The 20,191-nt window shown below is 47.6% G+C and overlaps 8 protein-coding genes across 8 annotated transcripts; 6 read left to right on the top strand and 2 right to left on the bottom strand.

The window, feature by feature from the left end:
* Positions 1-564: 564 nt before the first annotated feature.
* Positions 565-3,109, top strand: DFJ58DRAFT_793251 (uncharacterized protein). Its single transcript, XM_041390393.1, has 7 exons — positions 565-962; positions 1,048-1,196; positions 1,247-2,256; positions 2,303-2,408; positions 2,460-2,656; positions 2,707-2,753; positions 2,808-3,109. Exons 1-7 carry the CDS (start codon positions 729-731, stop codon positions 2,946-2,948), a joined length of 1,884 nt encoding a protein of 627 aa, XP_041242860.1. The 5' UTR covers positions 565-728; the 3' UTR covers positions 2,949-3,109.
* Positions 3,110-3,508: 399 nt separating this feature from the next.
* On the top strand, positions 3,509-4,270 carry DFJ58DRAFT_887049 (uncharacterized protein). Its single transcript, XM_041394668.1, has 3 exons — positions 3,509-3,780; positions 3,837-3,903; positions 3,973-4,270. Exons 1-3 carry the CDS (start codon positions 3,518-3,520, stop codon positions 4,180-4,182), a joined length of 540 nt encoding a protein of 179 aa, XP_041242861.1. The 5' UTR covers positions 3,509-3,517; the 3' UTR covers positions 4,183-4,270.
* Positions 4,271-4,871: 601 nt separating this feature from the next.
* DFJ58DRAFT_661890 (uncharacterized protein) lies at positions 4,872-6,615 on the top strand (the record flags this gene model as incomplete). The annotated part of the gene is made up of 4 exons (XM_041382260.1): positions 4,872-4,952; positions 5,006-5,120; positions 5,244-5,716; positions 5,767-6,615. The coding sequence occupies 4 exons, from the start codon at positions 4,872-4,874 to the stop codon at positions 6,613-6,615; spliced, it is 1,518 nt and encodes a 505-aa protein (XP_041242862.1).
* A 2,229-nt stretch (positions 6,616-8,844) lies between these two features.
* On the top strand, positions 8,845-11,001 carry DFJ58DRAFT_430770 (major facilitator superfamily domain-containing protein). Its single transcript, XM_041380369.1, has 9 exons — positions 8,845-9,074; positions 9,129-9,244; positions 9,299-9,478; positions 9,529-9,605; positions 9,659-9,717; positions 9,776-9,832; positions 9,883-10,454; positions 10,511-10,599; positions 10,650-11,001. The coding sequence occupies exons 1-9, from the start codon at positions 8,938-8,940 to the stop codon at positions 10,842-10,844; spliced, it is 1,482 nt and encodes a 493-aa protein (XP_041242863.1). The 5' UTR covers positions 8,845-8,937; the 3' UTR covers positions 10,845-11,001.
* A 1,623-nt stretch (positions 11,002-12,624) lies between these two features.
* On the top strand, positions 12,625-15,158 carry DFJ58DRAFT_793268 (chaperonin Cpn60/TCP-1 family). Its single transcript, XM_041390394.1, has 10 exons — positions 12,625-12,755; positions 12,808-12,869; positions 12,931-13,010; positions 13,067-13,197; positions 13,246-13,833; positions 13,896-14,076; positions 14,126-14,453; positions 14,504-14,605; positions 14,667-14,693; positions 14,744-15,158. Exons 1-10 carry the CDS (start codon positions 12,722-12,724, stop codon positions 14,840-14,842), a joined length of 1,632 nt encoding a protein of 543 aa, XP_041242864.1. The 5' UTR covers positions 12,625-12,721; the 3' UTR covers positions 14,843-15,158.
* Positions 15,159-16,060: 902 nt separating this feature from the next.
* Positions 16,061-16,375, bottom strand: DFJ58DRAFT_611721 (uncharacterized protein; the record flags this gene model as incomplete). The annotated part of the gene is made up of 1 exon (XM_041380898.1): positions 16,061-16,375. A coding segment is annotated over one exon (315 nt), but the record flags the coding sequence as incomplete, so codon positions are not given.
* A 1,121-nt stretch (positions 16,376-17,496) lies between these two features.
* On the top strand, positions 17,497-18,567 carry DFJ58DRAFT_793276 (uncharacterized protein). The gene is made up of 2 exons (XM_041390395.1): positions 17,497-17,877; positions 17,936-18,567. Exons 1-2 carry the CDS (start codon positions 17,559-17,561, stop codon positions 18,130-18,132), a joined length of 516 nt encoding a protein of 171 aa, XP_041242866.1. The 5' UTR covers positions 17,497-17,558; the 3' UTR covers positions 18,133-18,567.
* Positions 18,568-18,787: 220 nt separating this feature from the next.
* Positions 18,788-20,170, bottom strand: DFJ58DRAFT_661839 (uncharacterized protein; the record flags this gene model as incomplete). Its single annotated transcript, XM_041382254.1, has 5 exons — positions 18,788-19,315; positions 19,362-19,376; positions 19,429-19,446; positions 19,525-20,045; positions 20,110-20,170. The coding sequence occupies 5 exons, from the start codon at positions 20,168-20,170 to the stop codon at positions 18,788-18,790; spliced, it is 1,143 nt and encodes a 380-aa protein (XP_041242867.1).
* Between the last annotated feature and the right edge of the window lie 21 nt (positions 20,171-20,191).

The following is a 20,191-nucleotide window of genomic DNA, read 5'->3' on the forward strand; positions in this document are numbered from 1 at the left end:
CGGACACAGTCGGGCCTCTGATAAAGGGGTAACTACGCTCACGTTAGCAAGGACAAACATCTAGTAGCAATAATATTGTCTTGCTTGAGTGAGCTCGCTGAGCTACTTTAATAGGCACCCGCAGGTTGAATTTGTTCTGATGGTTAGGATATGGCTGTGCAAAGTTACTCCGGAGTAGATAGTATCCCGCCTTCGTCCCTGTCACCCTGATCGTAGTGAAAGATGGGCGTTGAAGCTTGGGTCATGAATATCTTAAACAGCCAAAATGTGGTGAAAAGGAAAAATCAGATACTTATAAACAAATCGACACAAACTCGAGAATCAATGTGCACCGTGGCGTTGAGATGAATTTCCAGGGAGAACTATGGAAAGTTGCTGTGACATACACATAGTGGCCAAGAGCTGAAACACGAGCCTCAATTTACTAGATGTTGCCATCGGTTCCCACTGCTCACTACCCACCCATCACCATACGCGTGCCCTCTCCGCGCTCTCTCAGAGTTTTTCCAGACGCGTGAACTGAAACTTGATATCATCGAGGAGCACAGGGCGAGGGATAAATAATTTCATCCAATTGGCTGAAAGGAGGGCTTATGTAACCGTGCACTCTATTTAAATTCTATTATTAATTTAATATTTAGGCAACGGGTTAAGTATAGGCGCCTCCTGTTTCTACAGCATTGCAGTCATTCCATCTGATCAGTGATCTCAACCATTACACGACAGCTATGGTCTCAAAGATTCCTCTCAGTGGACCCGACGACAGCATCATGAATATCTTGCAAGGAAGGGAGCGTATCGTATCTTACCCTGGCACGAGTCAGTTCAATGGTCGCGGTACATCTGCATGTGGCCTTGCAGCCATGAATTTTGCGAGAGTGCTTTCTGACCTCGTCCACATACATAGTCAGGACAGGATGATGGATCTGATACGAGCTATCACCAGTAAAGAGGTCATTCAAGTCAGTGTTTCGTCTGATTTAGCGCCCGTCAAAACCACTGGTCGTACTAGCCCCTCACTGCTTCTCACGAAACGTTACACCATAGGACGTTATCTCCATCTGCTCGGGATGGTCAAGTGACTTACACTTGGACGTGGAAGAAATTCAGCAGGTTCCCTTATTCGAGAAGTCTCTGAAGCATGTATCAACACGGTTTGGTCGCCCAACGGCGAAGTATTTCAGGCGTACCCTGGAGTAAGTCAATTATTCGTTTATCGGTTTCATTACCCCCATAATCTTCTCAGATATATGCAAACCTTGAGCTCCTCTGCTACTGTCATCATCACCCGCCCTCCTGAGATCATCGCATGCACGATGATTAAAGGATTGGAGACGCATGTTTTCGTGATTTTCGATTCTCACCCGCGGCCAAGCTATCCAGCTGGTTCTGGCATTATTCTCAATACATCGATCGACCAAGCGGTCTCACGCTTGGCCACCATATTACCTGCTACTGACAGTCGTCTTCTTTCCCTGAGTGGCTTGCAATGGCAGGCTCAGCTGCTTAATAACGTGTCGGGTCATATCTTCGTATCAAATGGACCACCTTCAGACATGCGAGGCATGCAGCATACTGTTGTTGAATCCAGCCTAGCTGTTCTGAGATTGCGAGCCGAAGTGGCTGAGTTGACGCAGAAAAATGAGAGGCTAGTTGAAGAAAACGCGACGCTCGAAGAAGAGGTTCAACGCTTGGACGATGCTTTGAGCATCGAGAAGAAGAAAGTGGTGTCGCTTCAGGAATCCTCCAAGATTGTGCAGAAGAGCAGTGAGCGGTACTTCACTTCAAAGCCCCTCCCTTCGCGGTCCTCAAACGGAATAGCTGAATCATCGCGGTTGGCCCCGCTCAACTTCTTGGCCTCGTCCTCGTCATCTGGCAAAATAACGAACAACGATCGCGGTCGCGATGCAAACGCATGGTCATCGCTTTATGATACGGTCAAGGAAGACCTAGGACATGAGTGGGGGCTTGACAGCCTGAATTCAGCCGCGGCCCTCGAGTTGCAGAAATATTTTGACGTTGAAGATTTGCAACTTCGAGATCAGATGCAAACTCTGGCTGCCTCACTCCCACACTCCTTTTCTTGCGTAATATGCATGGAAGAACAATCTGTGGACAACAGTGTGGATCTTGAATGTAATCACTCGATATGCAGAACTTGTATCCGAGGACATATATGCTCCAAGGTCGAAGAGCATCGTTTTCCAGTCATGTGTCCCGTTTGCATGACAGAAAATAATAACCGTCAACCTGCAGGTTTGTACATCCTCTGTAGTACACATTATTAGCTCACCCTCCTTAGTGATCTCGGGATTCCTCGTGCAGCAAATTGGTGTCGATGAGCGGCAATATGCGATTTGGGAAGAAATGGAACTAAGCCAGCTTTCAGTTCTCCTTCACTGCCGCAAGTAAGTGTCTCACCTGTATTACCTTCCAGCGCGTCAACCATGTCATTTTAGATGTCAGCGTTCAGTTCCAGTAGACAGACAGGAGCATGACGAATCTCGCATGCTGGTTTGTCCTCTACCAAATTGTAACCATATTTGGTGCAAAGCGTGCCAGCAATCTTTCACAATCGGCGGTCCTCCCCATTCTTGTGACGGAACCTCGGAACTGGACCATTTAATGAAACAGCGCGGGTGGAAGTATTGCCCAAGTATGTGCTCTTCCTATTGGTTATTTGCTGTTACTTATAGTCATTGATAGACTGCAAAACACCGGTCCAGAGAGACGGAGGATGCAGCCATATGACCGTGTGTGATCTATTTCTTGACAAGCACACCGTTCTAACGTATATGCTGTCGTAGTGCATCTCCCCGGCCTGCAACACTCACTTTTGCTACATTTGTGGGCAAAGTATTGTTCGCAGCGCCTTGCAAAGTGACATTCGGACCGCGGTTGCTACTCACTATCGTGTTTGCAAACTGTTTGATTATCCCGCGGAGTGAGGCGCTCGGCGGTAGCGGACAGGAGTGTTGTAGGTTTAAGTGGGCTATAAGTCGGACTGTAACATCTTTGTCATAGAATTCCAGAAATGCAATTTGAGCCCGAGGCCTTTTTTGGATTTGATGGCTTACAATTTTCATGAAGGAGGCAACTGCAATCTGGCCCTAATCAGTCCAAAGTCCGGTCCAGTTGCGGTCTTTTTGCAGTCCAGCAACTGGACTTTGGAACACTATCTTCATCCTCATCTTCATCAGCCAGAGCAAGGGAAAGCAGGCTTTCATCGATGATGTTGCATGCCATGTTTAAGGTTTAGTAAGTACTAAGTAGGATTAGATTATGATTTATTTGACTTGTGTCTACGGTTTGGAAATATTCCACTTGGCCGAACCTCCGAGTCCAAAACGAAATCTGGAATTCTAAATGCTGCGCTCGACTCATATCAGGCCAAGTGAATTTCAGTGATGTGCGCGCCCGTCACATTGAATTTGGACTTAGTTCAACAGCCAGACAACAGCCACATCCACTTTAAATGCAGCGCGACGTACTCGACAGTGCGCAGTAGATACCCACAATGATTTTGCTCACTCTATCTACTGAACACGTTCGCAATACCGTTATCACCAACGAGCAAGGTCAAATTATTTACAAGACAGAGACTCCGTTCAAACTATTTGGCGTCCGTACTACGACCATTCAGAAAATCAAGCCAAATGACGACCAGGTCGATGTCTTAGGAGAGATTGAGTGGCACATATTTGCTTCCTCAAAGTTTCGTTATGATGGAACTGAAGTAGAGACGAAGGTGTTCATTCCGAAGAGAGGCATATTGGGTCGGTGAGTACATAGCGTCCTTCTAGGAAGTCCGGGCCAGCAAAATAAAATAATGGCAGGAAGCGCGTCTGCATAGGACCAGATAGCCGTCCCTATCGCTGGGACCTCAAGTGCAAAGTGGTAGTTGTGAGTACGCTTCCACTTCATTAACATTGCTGATACTCTGTTTCTTACGAGTCGGATTTCAAATTTCAGCTCTCACGGGATGATGCGTCTCGAACAGAGGTCGCTCGCTTTCATAGAGCGACTCTCGGAATTATAGGAAGAAAACGCAAAGCCATGCTGGAAGTATCACCTGAAGTGGCTCATATGATGGATACCGTCATCATGACGTTCATCTACGTCGAGAAACTCAGAAAGGACAAAGAAAACGCCTCGAGAAGTTCGGGTGCTGTGTTATATTGATTGATACCCTTTTATAATAAGTAGCTTTCTCTTACAAGTACTAATACTTACAGTCTGCGGGAAGATGTCGAAATTCTGGCCAAGTCTGGGCGGTAGGTCTGTTCTTATCCAGAGGGTGTAGTGATATAAAATAGCTATATGAATCATAGTGTACTATCAGCTCCGAGCCGTTATGAAAGATCAACCTATTGGCAATAATGACGAGTATAAGTATTGTTCCACATAACATATGTAACAAATATTCACCTGACGCGCGGTGGTGTCTATTATATTTTAGCTTATTACTGCCGTGAAATTTAGAAGTCAATCCTTAGTATTGCTAGGTTTCCCCCGAACGACGAACAGGCCTAGGAAGTAGGAACCATAAGTTTGACCTATTTTCAAGTGAGACCTCCTGATGCAGTGACCGTCCCGGGCCTGATTATGGGACCTGGGTTCGTCAAATCTGCACTCACTCGATGACCCGCATCATGTTCATTAAATGAACACATGTCTCTGAAACGTTTATCAGACGCCCGACTTTGTCCGCTGAAATCAGCGGCGATTGAGGAGTTCTGGCACGAGACCTCGCTTCTGGAAGCTGAAAATGTTCATGTGGTCTTCCTGTTATCTACAGCGCCGGTGTATATATCTGTCATCTCTCGGGTGACAATGGACATGCTTGGAGCTTTCGTTGATATCATAACACCATGGATTTTGACCTTGTCGTCCGCAATGGTACTGTCGTGACTGCCTCGGACATCTGGGAGTCTTGTGATATTGGAATCAAAGTACGAATCACACCTGCTGTCGTTTCCGAGTTTTCCATGCATATGTTAACTAGGATGGGACAATTATTGCTGTCGGTCCTCGTCTTCCAGCCACAGCTGGCGCGCAAGAGATCGACGCTGAAGGAGCTTTTATAACTCCCGGTGGAGTTGACTCTCATGTTCATCTGAGTCAGGCTGGTGTTTTTCTTCGTTATCTGCTGTCATATTCTTATTCAAATCATATTGTGCAGGTACACAACGCCAACGTCGACGACGTAGATCGTTCTACCATTACGAATGGGGTCATCCCAGATCGCGAAAACTATGTCGCTGACACGTACGACACGGGCACGCGCAGTGCAGTTGCTGGAGGAACGACAACAGTAATTACGTTCGCTTCTCAAATGAAGAAGGACGCAAGTATTATACCTGTTATTGAGAACTACCACAAGCTTGCCAAGGACCAGTCCTACTGTGACTACGCTTTCCACGTTATCATCACCAATCCGACGCCCCAAATCGTCGAAGATGAATTCCCGCGGATGGTCGACGAGTACGGAATTACGAGTGTGAAGTTGTATATGACATATAAGCCCATGAAGCTTCTCGATTATCAGATTCTTGATGTCATGTATTCCGCTCGGAAACTTGGTATCACCACGATGGTGCACGCCGAGAATGCCGATATCATCGACTGGATGACGCAGCATCTAGAACAGAAGCTCATGACGCAACCTTACCACCATGGCACATCTCGACCTCCGATTGTGGAAGCTGAGGCTACGGTGAGCCTATTTTGTGCATTGTTTGAAATGACATACTCACATTGCAATAGAACCGCGTCATTTGTTTGGCTGAACTCATGGATACGCCGATCCTGCTCGTGCACATACCCGGTGGGCCTGCCACGAAGCACATCCGCGACGCACAAACGAGGCTGCTTCCGATTTACGGTGAAACGTGTCCCCAGTACATGTTCCTTCTCGCTGATTCGATGCGAAAGGGGGACTTCGAAGGTGATGACTCCTCTGCTATGTTCTGCCAACCTTTGTCTTACTTGCGTTATGCAGGCGCGAAGTGCGTATGCTCACCTCCGATCCGGGAGGACAAGTCCGACCAAGACGCCATATGGGCTGGGATTAAGAACGGAACATTCAATGTCGTTTCTTCAGACCACGCTCCATGCAAGTACAACCATCCAAACGGAAAGCAGCGCGGGCTCCAACACGGAAACCTTCCATACGGCAAATTCCGTTTCATACCGAACGGCCTACCTGGTGTAGAAACCCGTGTTCCGCTTCTCTTCTCCGGCGGCGTCCTCTCAGGGCGCATCTCCCCACAGAAGTTCGTCGAGGTCACGTCCACAAACCCAGCTAAGCTATACGGATTGAAGAAAAAGGGCAGCATTGCCCCTGGCTTCGATGCTGATCTGGTTATCTGGTACCCGCAAACGAAGTTCCAGCCATTCAAGCTCACGAACGAGATGCTGCACCACGCTATCGACTATACGCCGTTTGAGGGTATTGAGTTCAAGAACTGGCCGAGGTACACAATCATCAGGGGTAAGGTGGTGTTTAGCCATGGGGAGGTAACTGGGGAAATGGGGTATGGTCAGTTCATCCAGAGAGAGAAGAGTTTACTTCCAGGGCCAAGAGATGTTTGGTTGAACGAATGGCGTCCCTAGTTCATTGATCGTTGTACTCCAATTTTCCATAGACCGTGTCATGTGCACTGAATTTCTTGGTGGTGTCAACCAGTTGTCTCATTGAGATGTGAGAAGTAGTACATCGCTAAGAAACATCGAAGCTGACCCAGGATTGAGCCATTGAAAATATGGCCAAAGTTCTGGATGAAATCATCTTGCAAATTGCAGACATTCTTTCGAAGGTCAAGATGAGTAACCAGTCCTCCACCGTGGTGCAAGGTGTTTTGCTCGATGCGGATTTGAGGTGGAGGAAGGCGCTCACCATCTCACGATTCTCACCACAATTTTTGATGAGGTATTCGAGTTTCAGCACGACGTGGTAACGGTATATACTATATAGTGACCTTGAGCACTACTACTCCCGCTTGGAGCTCCGAATCGAACTTGACATTAGACACGTGAGTTTACTAAGCGAGACTCATCCTGGACGGCGCCTTCGAGTTGCAAGCGCCCACCACCAAGTACTTGTCCTTGCCACTCCTTGGTAAGAGCCTCTGCCTTCTCACCCCAAACTATATTTTGTTTCAGGGTGTGAGATACCGGGCGATGTTCCTTGTTCTCATGTGGGTCGTGTACAAAACCCGAAGTGTATCAAATGAAGACTCGCCCTCGAAGAAATCTGTTTCAAGCGCGCATATTGCAGTCTGGACCCACCACCTTTCCGAGTCTACCTTGGTCCAACGAACGTATTTTTATGCTCACTCGCGACAATATAACTGTAAGTTTGACGTCAAACACTATTCGATTGATCCGATCGCTTACTTGTCCAAGCATCATCTATCCTCCATCTACGAAGTGTACTGTCTTCCTGCCGCCTATTCTTAGTTGCATTTCCCACTCCTTAAGAACTTGAATATCTGTTTGATGCATGTTTGATAGACTAAATACCCCAAAAGTCACAGGAGGAGACCCAACGATCAATAAATACCGGCAGCGTCCGGTCGATGTTAGACCAACCGAAGGGGCGATCATTGACATATTATGCTCTCAGTGAGAAAACCGGAAATATTCTTCGCAGATTTCGAGGCTAGATTGAACCTCGGCCCCTCGCAATATACTTCTACGAGCCCAGTGCATTAAAGCCCTGAGATCATATCACACTGTTGTATCGCTGTTGTAGCAAGTGTTTTCTTGGATATGTGCCGTGAGTATTTTACTGGCTCGCTTGGTTCTAGAGTCCTGACGGATGGTCGTCTCGCATATGAATACAATCAATAACGGCTTGCATTCTTATGCTTGGCACCGAGAGTCCTTGTGGTGAATCGACCCGTACTGGACCTGTACTGAAGGGAGAATCCTTTCCGAGGGTTAAACAAGACGACGGAGTCATTCGACGGTGGGATGACAAACTCCGCTACTAAGCAGAAATCGCAAGAATGGTAAACAAGTAGCTCAAATCTCTTGTGAAGTTAATCAGCTTGCGGACCAGGCCCAACCAAACTACTTCTGTTTAGCGAAGAGTGAGAAGCAGTTCCAGAAGCTGGACTGTGAGTTGATACATTCTTACCCGCGTTGAAGCGTTGATTTCTTGGCAAAAACTTTGATAGTCTTTTAATCGAGACACTACCTCTATGTTTCTATCCGTCCGGCGGTCCTGCCCAATGCATTAGCGCCGACATCGGAATTAAATTCTGACTCTCCTGCCCGTACAGATTGGATCCCTTCTGTTGGTAATCAGATGACTCCCGAGACGGACCTGAGGTGGCGACAAGTTATCAACATCATATCGTGTTTCCACAGCGTGCTCGAGACGTCTAGGACATTGGTAGGGAACAAAAATATCCTAAAGCGGAAGTGCCTCAGGGAACTACACCTTGAGGCTTGGGCAGCCACATCCGTAGATCAATTGGATCTGAATTGCTAGCGGTGAGTCCATCACGCAAGCTGTATCAAATGTCCGAGTTGATGATTTTTAGTCATTCTGTGGCATGTATCTCCTTGGCGAGGCTTCGCACATCAGCCATCGTGGTATCGAACACTTTTGCTAAGCCTTCCAAGCACTCCGTTCTGGTGCGAGATCGCATCAAGTGAACCAAGTGCCAGAAGTGAAGTGACCGTTGATGGTACACCGCACGAGCATCGCATGGAAAGTAATCGCTTGGCCAGATTCGCCATGCACTTCCTTATCGGAGGCGTCAAGGGCGTGATGAGCGGATATCAAGAGTGCAAACACCCACTCCAAGAATCTGCGAAGCTGATTTCGAGTCAGCAACAACCGATGCGCAATAGACAGTTGCGGCCTGCATATTTAAACAGTTGTGATTTATCATTTGTCTTCCTCATACTTCTCCGCATATTACTATGGTCCAGACTGATGAAGTCCATAATATTTCCGTCGTGCTCCCGAAGGAGCAAGATGTCGAACCTCCTTACTCTGTATTTACGACTTGCGAAAAATGGGTCATAGTAACTCTTGCATCCATAGCAGGGTTGTTTAGGTGAGCAAATGGTTGTTCCTCGACATTGAAACTGTTGTAAATAGTTTTTTTCAGCCCGCTGACAGCGTACATATACCTTCCTGCCATTCCAATGATCGCGACTGCGTTTGACAGGACTGTCGAACTTACCAACCTCACGGTGACGGTTTATCTAGTGTTTCAGGGTGTATGTCAGTGAAGCCTGCTGTATGCTGTCTGCCCGGGCTCATCGTTACCGCTTAAAGCACCCATGTTCTGGGGTACTCTCGCAGATCGCATGGGCAGGCGACCAACGTCGCTTGGATGTTTATTTGTTCTCAGCCTTGCTTGTATCGGTCTGGCGTTCGTACCGACATCATACTTCTGGTTGTTGATGGTTCTTCGGTGTCTCCAAGCGGTTGGTAGCGCTAGCACGCTCACGATCGGTACGCTACCGTGTATGTTTTATTTTTGCGCTTTATCTAATTTGCTACAGGTGCTGGTATAATTGCAGACATTGCTACCCCCGCGGAGCGAGGTGGTTTCTTCGGCATCTTCACAATGGGTCCACAGGTGAGTGAGCGCAGGGCCACATAACTTGACTATGTAGTAACTGGGTTTCGAAGGTTGGACCCGCAATAGGACCCGTTGTAGGAGGCGCTCTTGCGGATAAGCTTGGATGGAGGTGAATCAGTTGTCCGCACAAATAGAACAAAGTTTCGCTCATGCAGTCCATTATCCAGATCCATTTTTTGGTTCCTCTGTATCTCCAGTTCAGCGTGTTTTATTGTCATGGTCACGTAAGTTGCGATATTTGGAGTTATTCTCTCTGACGTAGCCTGGGTGTCAGGTTCCTCCCGGAGACCTTGCGTAGCATCGTCGGAAATGGCAGCGTCTTTCCGCCTATCCAGTATCGTCCTTTATTACCCTTAATGGGGCGTGGCCATAAGAATTCTGAGGTGGAGTGTCCACCTGCTCGTAAATCTCATAACCCTTTCCGTCTGTTCGCATGTGTCGATGTCTTGAACCTCCTGGTTTTCAATGGCATTCAATATGCAGTGTTCACCGCCATTCTAGCGACCATATCTTCATTGTTCGAAGAAAACTACCCTCACCTGACAGAGACGGATATTGGGATTTGCTATCTGGCTTCTGGAGGCGGGCTTGCGCTGGGCGCAATGTTCAGTGGCAAGCTCATGGACTGGGATTACAGGACAGCGAAGGAACGGCTGATTCGTAATTTAACGCCAGAGAAGGGTATCCCAGGTGATATCATACGCGATGACGAATTTCCCATCGAAGCAACGAGGCTGAAGAGATTGCCACTTTGGATGATTATATTCTGCGCAGCTTGCACCGGGTATGGCTGGTGCTTTCAAGCGCGAACGACCATTGCAGTTCCTCTGGTCCTCCAATTCGTTAGTGAGTCCTTTTTCGATTCTTGTTCATAGTTTAGTGCTCAATGTTTGATTACACAGTTGGTTTTTCGGAAATCGCTATGCTCACTACCATTCAAACTCTTTTGATCGACCTTATGCCATCGCAAGGCTCTTCGGTGACTGCGTGTGTGAGTGCATCGGGTTTCTCTGATACACAACATTGTAACAACGACCGCAGAATAACCTCATACGGTGCTCCATGGGAGCGTTGTTAGTCTCTGTGATCGACTTGCTACTTCGCAAGATTGACGCTGGGTGGACATTTGTTCTTCTAGGGGGGATATGTTTGATCTCGTTACCCCTGGTTTGGCTGGCAGTGCGTATTGGACCTTCCTGTCGTGCTGGCAGACGTGTACGTCAGGCTGCATCTTAAAACTAACAAAGCGCATAGTGGGTATAGGAGATGTAATGATATTTTTGACTTTTGCAGTTCGTAGTGTAGAATTGGAATCAAGATCAGAACCACCTTGGCAGTGTCTTGCTGTCCGAGAAGCGCTCACGTAGTATTCGCCAAGGCTTGCTATATATTCATAAAAAAAATCCAAGTCGCCTTTTTACATGGTAATCACGAAGATCAAGGCATTGGGTAGACCGATACGCACAAATTGCGATTGTAAGCTACAACTACTTATTCCGGCGAGAGTTAGCGCACAAACTCGGCCCACGATGTCAATTACTCCGGGCATCAATTATGTAAAAGATTGCCTCCCACATTTTTAACCTCTCTTGGACTCTCTCAGGTTCATCCATTAATGCTCGAGCGACCGCCGACAGTGCACCAAGATCTGCCTCCCAATGACTGCTGGCACGTAGCCACGCTTTTATGTAACCTCTCTGAAAGTAAGCCCAGAATCAGATTCTTTGCAAGCCTGCAACCCATCCAGAATTTATCATCCCTGACCTGTTTTGGCTCATATATCCATTTTGAAGGGCTTCCGCGATGTATCCGGTGAGGCAACCTCACGTCGTCACTGGTACTTGTACTACAATTTTGTCTGGGCATGATCCTAGACCAGGCAAATTCCGAGATGCAGAATCTCCTTGGACCTTCTGTCCTTTATTCTTAATCCATCTGTTCCCTAGTTTCTGACGTATGCATGGCTCCACTCGCGATGTAGCCGAGGTACGTGCTGTTTATATACACCACGATTTAGCGGCCAATTACAGTGATGCATCACACGTACATCAGAAACCGAAGTCTGCGTTGACTATGCGCAGCATCCATTTTTGGGCTGGGACACCGACGGTAATCGATCCTTGGACAGATGGATGGATGACCACATCTTCATGATCAGCCAGGAATATTTAGACGATTACAACATCGAACAAGAAAGGAACTGCAACCTCGCCACACGATGCATGCTGTGATCGGGCAGCAGAATATAGTTGTGCTTTCTTTTGAGTTACCTTAGTCAAAGTCAACCTAGTGTTACCGTTCGCTGTCTCTAGGTTCGTTCGAGCCTGACACAGTGGCAACACGAGGGCAAAAGTTCTGGTCAAAATTGTCATGTGTTTGCTATCTCGCTCATTCTGCCTTGTTCCACCTATCTTGGAACTCACTCGCCCACTGAACCACGGGAACGTAGAACCCTTCACAGCCTCGACGTTCAGCTCCTATCACACAGTAGGTGGCGTAAATATTATGTTTCATGGTTTCCAGGCAAAAGGTCTGGCACTGGCAAGAGTCTTGATTCCTAGCACACCGAAGGATGTACGCCATAACAACAAGCCCTGACGCCGCAGCTTTAAGTACTCGAATTAGTAGTGGCCGCTTTTAGGTTGCGGATGTCGTCCATGAGGCTCGCAGGGTTTCTGAGGCTATCTGGATTCCGGACGTGCTTCTTATTCGATCGCACGATTCAGGCATACTGATAATTCTTGTTCTCTAGACAATACCCTCGAGTTTGCAGAGGTTCTGCACGCTTCTATAATATCCTACCCCAATCGTGACAGTTCCTTGCGTTGAAGATAGATACGAGGGAGATAAGATTGCTTAGTCTAGATCAGAGTGACTATATACATAGCTGATGGACGATCTGCGAGTTCAGCCATCTCAGCAATCATCTCTTGTTTCTGCCGATGCAGATTCCAAAAGGTGACTAGTGATTTCATTGAAAGTTTGAACTTGAAGTAATTACGGTGACATAACGTCACACAATGTCATGTCACAGCAATCGGTTAGGGTGACAGCATTTTGGGCTCGATCTTGCTCGCTCATTGTCTAGCGCGATCCACAATCATTATTCAACCATGCAGGCAGGACAGACACCAGTGTTCGTCATGAGTATGTACCACCTGCACTTTTTAAATACATCACTGAACGCGATGTTTTGCAGACACTGCACCAGAGAGGCAGTCAGGAAGGAAAGCCCAGATCTCCAACATCACTGCCGCAAAGGCAAGTATCATCGTCAACATATACTTCATTTTCCTCTCATTCATACTTGCTTCTCAAATAGACTATCGCTGATGTTATTCGAACATGTCTTGGCCCAAAAGCCATGCTCAAGATGATCCTCGATCCAATGGGCGGCATACTGTGCGCCTCTACACATTTCCTGCCATCAATATGTTTGAGTAATGTATAATGCATAGGCTAACAAATGATGGAAACGCGATTCTCCGTGAAATTGACGTTGCACACCCTGCAGCAAAGAACATGATCGAACTCAGTCGTACTCAAGACGAAGAATGTGGTGATGGTACGACCAGCGTTATCATCCTTGGTGTGTTCATAAACTTCGAAACCATATCATTCTCTCATCGTCATATAGCGGGAGAAATTCTCGCTCAATCCCTCTCGCAGCTTGAACGCGACATCCACCCTGTTGTTATCATTTCCGCTTACAACAAAGCTCTCAAAGAAGCTCTCGCGATCGTAAACCGCATCTCCATCCCCATTGACACGTCATCTGATGAAGAAATGCTCTCTCTCATTAAAACTTCCATCGGCACCAAATTCGTGGCACGCTGGAGCGATTTAATGTGTCATTTGGCCCTTCAAGCCGTGCGCACCGTTGCCTCGGATGACGCTGGACACAAGAGTGTTGACATCAAGCGCTATGCACGTGTCGAAAAGATCCCAGGTGGGTTCATTGAGGAGTCGAGAGTCCTCGATGGTGTCCTTCTCAACAAAGACATCACCCACGCAAACATGCGCCGACGAATTAAGAACCCGCGTATCATCCTACTCGATTGTCCCCTTGAGTACAAGAAGGGCGAGAGTCAGACCAACATGGAATTCTCCAAGGAGAGCGACTGGCAACGCGCACAGGAGATCGAGGAGGAGCAGGTCATTGCGCAGTGCAGACGTTTACTCGAATTCAAGCCTGATCTTATCATTACCGAGAAAGGCATATCCGGTATGTGTTGAGATCGAAATTTGCCCGAGCTACTCCGAGCTACTGATTTTTTCCTCCTTCAGATACGGCACAATATGTTTTTGAGCGAGCGAACATCTCTGCTATTCGACGCGTCCGCAAATCAGACAACAACCGCATCGCTCTGGCCGTCGGTGCAACCATCGTGAACCGCGTGGAAGACCTCCGCGATTCCGATGTTGGCACAGGGTGTGGGCTATTCAATATCGAGAAGATGGGGGACGAGTTCGTTGTTTCAGTTCTGCCTGGCCCCTCATTTACGCAATCCACTCAGATACTTCACATTCCTGACCGAGTGCAAAAACCCCAAAGCGTGCACCATTCTCCTCCGTGGCCCCTCCAAGGACATACTTAATGAAATAGATCGTAATCTTGCAGATGCTCTCAGCGTTGCGCGCAACGCATACTTCAACCCCCTCCTTGCGCCGGGAGGAGGTGCGACCGAGATGGCAATCAGCGTGGGGTTGCACGCTAAAGCACGTAGCGTTACTGGGGTTGAGGGATGGCCATTCAGAGCTGTTGCAGATGCCATGGAGGTAGTCCCACGGACCCTAGTGCAAAATAGTGGCGGGAATGTTATCAGGGTACTGACAGAGCTCAGGGTGGGTGATCATATTTCTCTGGAGAGATTGTACTTAACGACTTCCGATAGGCCAAGCATGCGAACGGAGAGCATTCATGGGGCGTGAATGGAGAGACCGGAAAGATAGTCGATATGAAGGAATACGGCTTGTACGAGAGTGCAAGCGTAAAGGTACGCTCCATGATCCTGTAGTTTGATGAGTCCCCTGACCGTCTATCTGTCCCGCGTTCAGATCCAAATCCTGAAAACTGCTGTTGAGGTATATCTATTGTCCATCACGCGTGTGCCGCCTGCTTACCATACCCACAGGCTGCCCGTATGCTACTGCGTGTCGACGACGTCGTACAAGCCACACGAAAAGAGCGCGAACAGCAAGGCCCTCCACCAGAGGAGATGCAGGGTGATTAAAAATGATGCGCAGATGAAACGAAAATTGCATTTTGTGCAGTGCGTTCAGAATACACTAATTTACATGTTTCGAAGTGTGCTATCTGTCATGCTGTTTTCCAGCAGAGCAAATCTTTTAATGAAGACACGATGCGCGGTACGGAAAGATCCAGGTTGAAATGCGTGTTAACGTTAGCATACACTCTAGCTTGAGAGGCTCTTGTTAGCAGTGATCGTTTGAGAACCATCATGATCAGAGTCGGTCGATCGGTGTCTGGCAATGTAGAATGAAATAATGTGTAGGTATGCTCGTATCAACGAAGAACATGGTGCATAATCTGAGTGACTATGACATGGCGGGGAAACGAAAGGACTAAGAGCTAATACGATGTAGATCTATATACAGGTATGATAATATTATGATGAGGAAGGGTCGCATAACAAAGTCTGATGCGAGTGGCTTTCTGGCTCGTTCGGGGCGTTATCTCGACAGTACTCTTGATGGCCCTGTGCATGAAATCTAGCTCCCTGGCCACATGTGCACTCACCCCTTCTAGAATATTCATGTATTGTAGTACAGTTGGGAGAAAAAGCTACACATTTGCAACGCGCCCAAACACCCATGTGAAAGTTGAAACGCTGAAAATCGAAGGGGAGCAGACACCTTTTGAAATAGCTTGGGAATACTTCGAGGGAGCATTTAGCTGGGTTTCCATTTGGACATTCAAAAGTATTTGGAAACTGAGCTCGACATGTATCTTCTACCATAGGGCTTCGCCCAAGCGGACGATAAACAACGACCATAAGTATCTCGTACAGAGTGATGAACGACTTCTTACCCTTCCGAAGGAGACCTGTCCCCGAATCCTGCAAAACAACCTAGACCTACATTAAGTTGCTTCCAGAATCTGCGGCAGAACATGAGTCAGTTTACATATCGGATAGCGTTTGATGATTAGTGTGGGCAAGACCAAGCAGAATTGCAGCGCTCCCTGTAAGCCGCCTCCTTCAGATGTTAAGAACCACCGTCCGTTTCCCCCAAAAATACTTGACCATGCTCAAGAACATCACAAGGCCCCTAACATTATCTGTCGCGCCGGAAGCAGTGGCTGCGGAGTCCTAGTGTGGAGCGAGCAAAAGTCGTTCGTACTCTTTATCATTCCTGGACTCCCGATCCTGACCAATGCCTTGTCGGACGCTTAGTATAATCTGGTCAGCGAAACAGAACTGCCTACGCAGAATCAACGTAACACCAAGTTCAAAGGACACATAAGCGCCTGCGTTAAACAAATTCTTACCAATGGCACGGCCGCTAAGACTAAAATTGTCGGGTATGATCACAAGCACAGTGAAAACTGCAGTAGTTATAGTCACGTTTGAGCTGAACAGGGATGAATACCCCAAGCAGAAAACCATCAATCCCCAGCGCAAGGTCGAGAATCCTCGATGCTGATGCGCCCGGATGGATGGCACAGGACGCCATGGTTTATTCAGGAGATCTTTAGACGTAGAGTAAGATTGGTTTGAGACGTTGTCTTGGAAGAGATGGAGCCAGAACTAGCAAAGAGAGTAAAATAAGGCCAGCGGGTTATGACGAGGGGATACGATGTTCATAAACATAAACATCATCTACAACAGAAAATTCAGTGTTATACGCTGATATTTATCGCCGGAATGAATATCACTTGGAGGGTGATTGTCTTGAATTCGTATCAGGTGAAAAGCCAAATGGTATATCCAGTTGCGCAAGGTGGTCGCTGCGAGGCCCAACATCAGTCTTTTGAAACGTGCATTGCCGTTAAGCATCATTCTGAGCCCTGGGGCGAACCATTCTGTTAAGACGTGATAGTAGACACTATTACTAAGGACTTACCGGTAGCACTAAATCTAAAGTAAACGCCATTACACCGATGTTCGGAAAAAAAGGAAAGCCGGTCATGTCTCTACTTAGTAGTATTCGCGCGTCACGACAATGCTCTTCATTGACAGAAGCTCTCGACAGACCACAGTCTACCGACCAGGGCAGTCATGGCTACCCTGTCTGTAGTTGTCCATCGAGAGCTGGCTTCCCATGTCGGCACCACCCAAATATTTAATTGCGATCTTGATAACTCTTGGTGTGATTCTGGCTGATACTGGATAGTCAGGCATGCCAACACGCGCAATTCCGTTGGACCAGCAAGCTATCTTCGGCCATATTAGTGGTCTAAATCTGCATGGGCGGATGCTGTCAGTAGGTGCTGCTGTCAATGATAGCGATCCTTAGCAATCACGCAATATTTTTTTGGACAATTTGATAATTTTACCTCCTGGTAATAGTTGTAACTTGTCAACTAAACATCGTCACGGAAAACGAGAACGGATGCAACACATCATGTTGGTAGAGTGCTACTTGCCACTGGTCATCAAGTCTCACGTTCTAAACCAGGGGGGCGCATTTAAAGACACACTGGCAGGATGCAAGGGAAGTCTGAGACTCTGGTCGATGATCGATGAGGCCTAGGGGCGACACGAGGTGCGACCGTCAACGTGTTGCCAAGGGTCCGAGACGTCGGATTCAAGGCTGAGGTTGGTTTTGATACTTTGTATATGTTGTTCAGCCGGTTTAGCACGCACGTGACCAGCCCCAACAGTACGTAGCGCTAGTAAACAGTTCAACTTTATGTTCTCGCCATCGTCGTGTTCAATAGCCTGACACTTTTTACATGAGTCCTGTACCTTCTAATTCTTCTTCAGTATGACAGACAAGATATCTCTGAAGTCAGCGCTTGCAGTTCTGGAGAATGGGCAATCTGACGAGCTCCAGACTCCATCGTCAATAACTGCGGTCACGGTAACAGATCAAGACAACCTAGAGGAAGGAGAGATTTCCGAGGAAGATGTATCAAGTACTGCTTCAACTCCTCCCCGAATCGCGGGCCAGCTGTTGAATATATCAAATGGGACAAGTCTTTCATCTGACTCTGTTCAGAGCTCCCGTTTATCTTCTCCCTCAATCACTGCCTGCGGCTCGACCGCGACATCAACAACACCACAACATTCGGATACGGGACCTAGTATGTCAACGCTTTTATTCCTCTGTAAATAAAATGTCGATTGAAACTTTCCTTGTAGTGACTCTCCAAGACCTGGATCACACCAAGAACCTCGTACTTGATCTCCTAGGTTGGGGCGTTTCTCCTGAATATCTGGTCGAGGCTGGTGTATCGGCGGGTGTAATATACAGGGTGTTTACCGATCTCAATCTCCGTCTTCCTACAAATCTTGTTCTTCCTCCCACTCGGCCCTTGCCGCCTTCTGGTATACGATAGGCGTCTGTTTCCTCACTGTTCGGACCTTCCGCATTCTGTAATCGCTTTGTCGCCTCTGTTTTCGATACTTTTTCTTCCAGCCTATCGAACATTCGTTTTTTCGAGTTTTGCACGGGAAGTCTGGATCCCCCGGTTCTTGTTGTGGGGTTGATTTTACTGTAAGCTATTGTCATAATCCCTGAGGTATATGAAGGGTGTTTGAAGATCTCCGTCACTCAATTTCCCCATTCATAGGTGGTTTTGACCTGGTCGCATCGGTAGGTTTAAATATTTAACATTACCTGCACCTATATGCATCCCGCTGCTTCGATTCGTCTCACCACAGATATCTCAGTACCATTTTCAATCTACTAACCTTGCCTTAGCTCGCTTTGCCTTTGTGTGCATCATGTGCTTAGGCGCTATTAGCGACTTGTGACATAGCTTAGAATTCCTGTAAGTCTCTGCGTCCTCGGATTGTGCATTACCATCATGAATTCCAATCAGCAGCGGCATTTAGCATCCGAAACTACCTACAAGAGACACAGCAGACATCAGAATATATACATATGTATGGGGCAGAGGAACCGTTGTCGTCGATAACACATCTCATGACTACATGCCAACCGCTTTGTACATCATATACTTCCGCAACTTTTCTGTGCCGCATGCCCACCTAGGACTGGCTGATGAGTTTCTCAAGATCAATGAGTTCACCACCACTAGTCAGGGCAGCCTCAATAACCGCAACGTCCTTCAGTGTACCAAGGGGGCTGCCAAGACCATCATCTTTTCCATCCAAGGCCGCAAAGAAGCTCGCCTGCTCCAATTCCACGCCTCTGATTGGTTCATCAATAACCTCCTCCTTTTCGGGGCCAAGTACTCCATTTGCATCACGGGTGGCCGACTTGATAGTGACGCGAAAAATGGGCTTCTCAACGTTGCGGATGAGGTCACGAGCCAGGGTTTGCTGAACCTCAAGCCAGCCATCTGTACCGGTGATGACAATACCTCGACCTGCGTCGGAACGAGATGGGCTGGGTGCAGCAAAACTGAGTTCGAAAATGCCATGCGAACCGTCTGCGTTCTTTATGATTGTGTTGATGGTATCATGGGGCGCAAGCCACTCCTTGTTGAGCGATGCAAATCCGGACAGGTGAGTCATTGCACTTGGGAGTATGACACGAAGAGCTGCGACGGAGTGCTAAAAGCAAGTCAGTTGCGGCTTTCTGCAAGTATCAGGGACTGACCACACCGCCATCAAGCTATGCTCAGCCACGTGTCAGCTGGTTGAGGTGAGCACAACACGAATCTTACCAGGAAGCCTCCTTGATACTAATCCGATAGAAGCGAAGACACGGGCCAGAACTTGTCAGACCACACATCAGAACGAGGAAATTAACATTTACTTACGTCCGGAACAGTCCGCCACGGGGTCTTATACCATTTTGAATCCTTGTCGATGAAGTTGACGGTACGAGAACTGAAGAAGGTGATTTTTCCTATTTTGCCGGCGGCGATAGCACGGCCAGCGGCGATGAAACCTGGCTCGACCTCGAAATTTTCAGCTACTCTCCACACAAGTCCCTTGGGCTTATACTGCGCTTCATACTGTGCGATCAATTTAGCACCAGACGCTGCATCCGGTGCAACAGGCTTTTCACTTAGCACGTGTTTGCCGGCGGCGAGTGCTTTCAAGATGATGGACGGCTGTTGGGTGATTGGGAGGATGATGATAACGGATGAAATGTCAGACCTGGCAAGAAGTGCGTCAAGATTTAAAGATGAATTTCCGTCAAAGTAGATATCAGGGGTAGTGTTGAGGAGGGCTGTTGCTTGGGCAGCAAGTTCGCGCGCGCTCTTCTCTGATCGCGAGTAAACGGCTCTAAGCTTTGGCGCGAGAGGGCCAAGTATTTGCAGTGCAGGTAGGTGTGCTGTTGAAATATCATCATTATAAGCCTTTTGAATGTTCCCCGGAGGATGAGTGAGTTTGCACACCTTCCTTGGCGAAGAGACCCGCGCCAAGTAAGGCAGTTCCGGCGGTGTTTGAAGTTGACATGAATGATTGTTTACAACCGTC

The sequence above is a fragment of the Suillus subalutaceus genome (genome assembly GCF_016647625.1).
Source record: "Suillus subalutaceus strain FC151 chromosome Unknown DFJ58scaffold_68, whole genome shotgun sequence".
Taxonomy (NCBI): Eukaryota; Fungi; Basidiomycota; class Agaricomycetes; order Boletales; family Suillaceae; genus Suillus; species Suillus subalutaceus.

Bases quoted from the DNA above. Each gene is read 5' to 3' on its own strand.
- DFJ58DRAFT_793251 (XM_041390393.1), top strand. From the start codon at position 729: ATGGTCTCAAAGATTCCTCTCAGTGGACCCGACGACAGCATCATGAAT. The intron at 1,197-1,246 runs GTAAGTCAATTA...TAATCTTCTCAG, and splicing joins TATTTCAGGCGTACCCTGGA to ATATATGCAAACCTTGAGCT. The intron at 2,257-2,302 runs GTTTGTACATCC...CACCCTCCTTAG, and splicing joins TAATAACCGTCAACCTGCAG to TGATCTCGGGATTCCTCGTG.
- DFJ58DRAFT_887049 (XM_041394668.1), top strand. From the start codon at position 3,518: ATGATTTTGCTCACTCTATCTACTGAACACGTTCGCAATACCGTTATC. The intron at 3,781-3,836 runs GTGAGTACATAG...AAATAATGGCAG, and splicing joins AAGAGAGGCATATTGGGTCG to GAAGCGCGTCTGCATAGGAC. The intron at 3,904-3,972 runs GTGAGTACGCTT...TTCAAATTTCAG, and splicing joins TCAAGTGCAAAGTGGTAGTT to CTCTCACGGGATGATGCGTC.
- DFJ58DRAFT_430770 (XM_041380369.1), top strand. From the start codon at position 8,938: ATGGTCCAGACTGATGAAGTCCATAATATTTCCGTCGTGCTCCCGAAG. The intron at 9,606-9,658 runs GTGAGTGAGCGC...TGGGTTTCGAAG, and splicing joins TCTTCACAATGGGTCCACAG to GTTGGACCCGCAATAGGACC. The intron at 10,600-10,649 runs GTGAGTGCATCG...CAACGACCGCAG, and splicing joins GCTCTTCGGTGACTGCGTGT to AATAACCTCATACGGTGCTC.
- DFJ58DRAFT_793268 (XM_041390394.1), top strand. From the start codon at position 12,722: ATGCAGGCAGGACAGACACCAGTGTTCGTCATGA. The intron at 13,834-13,895 runs GTATGTGTTGAG...TTCCTCCTTCAG, and splicing joins TACCGAGAAAGGCATATCCG to ATACGGCACAATATGTTTTT. The intron at 14,077-14,125 runs GTTCGTTGTTTC...CAATCCACTCAG, and splicing joins ATCGAGAAGATGGGGGACGA to ATACTTCACATTCCTGACCG.
- DFJ58DRAFT_793276 (XM_041390395.1), top strand. From the start codon at position 17,559: ATGACAGACAAGATATCTCTGAAGTCAGCGCTTGCAGTTCTGGAGAAT. The intron at 17,878-17,935 runs GTATGTCAACGC...CTTTCCTTGTAG, and splicing joins ACATTCGGATACGGGACCTA to TGACTCTCCAAGACCTGGAT.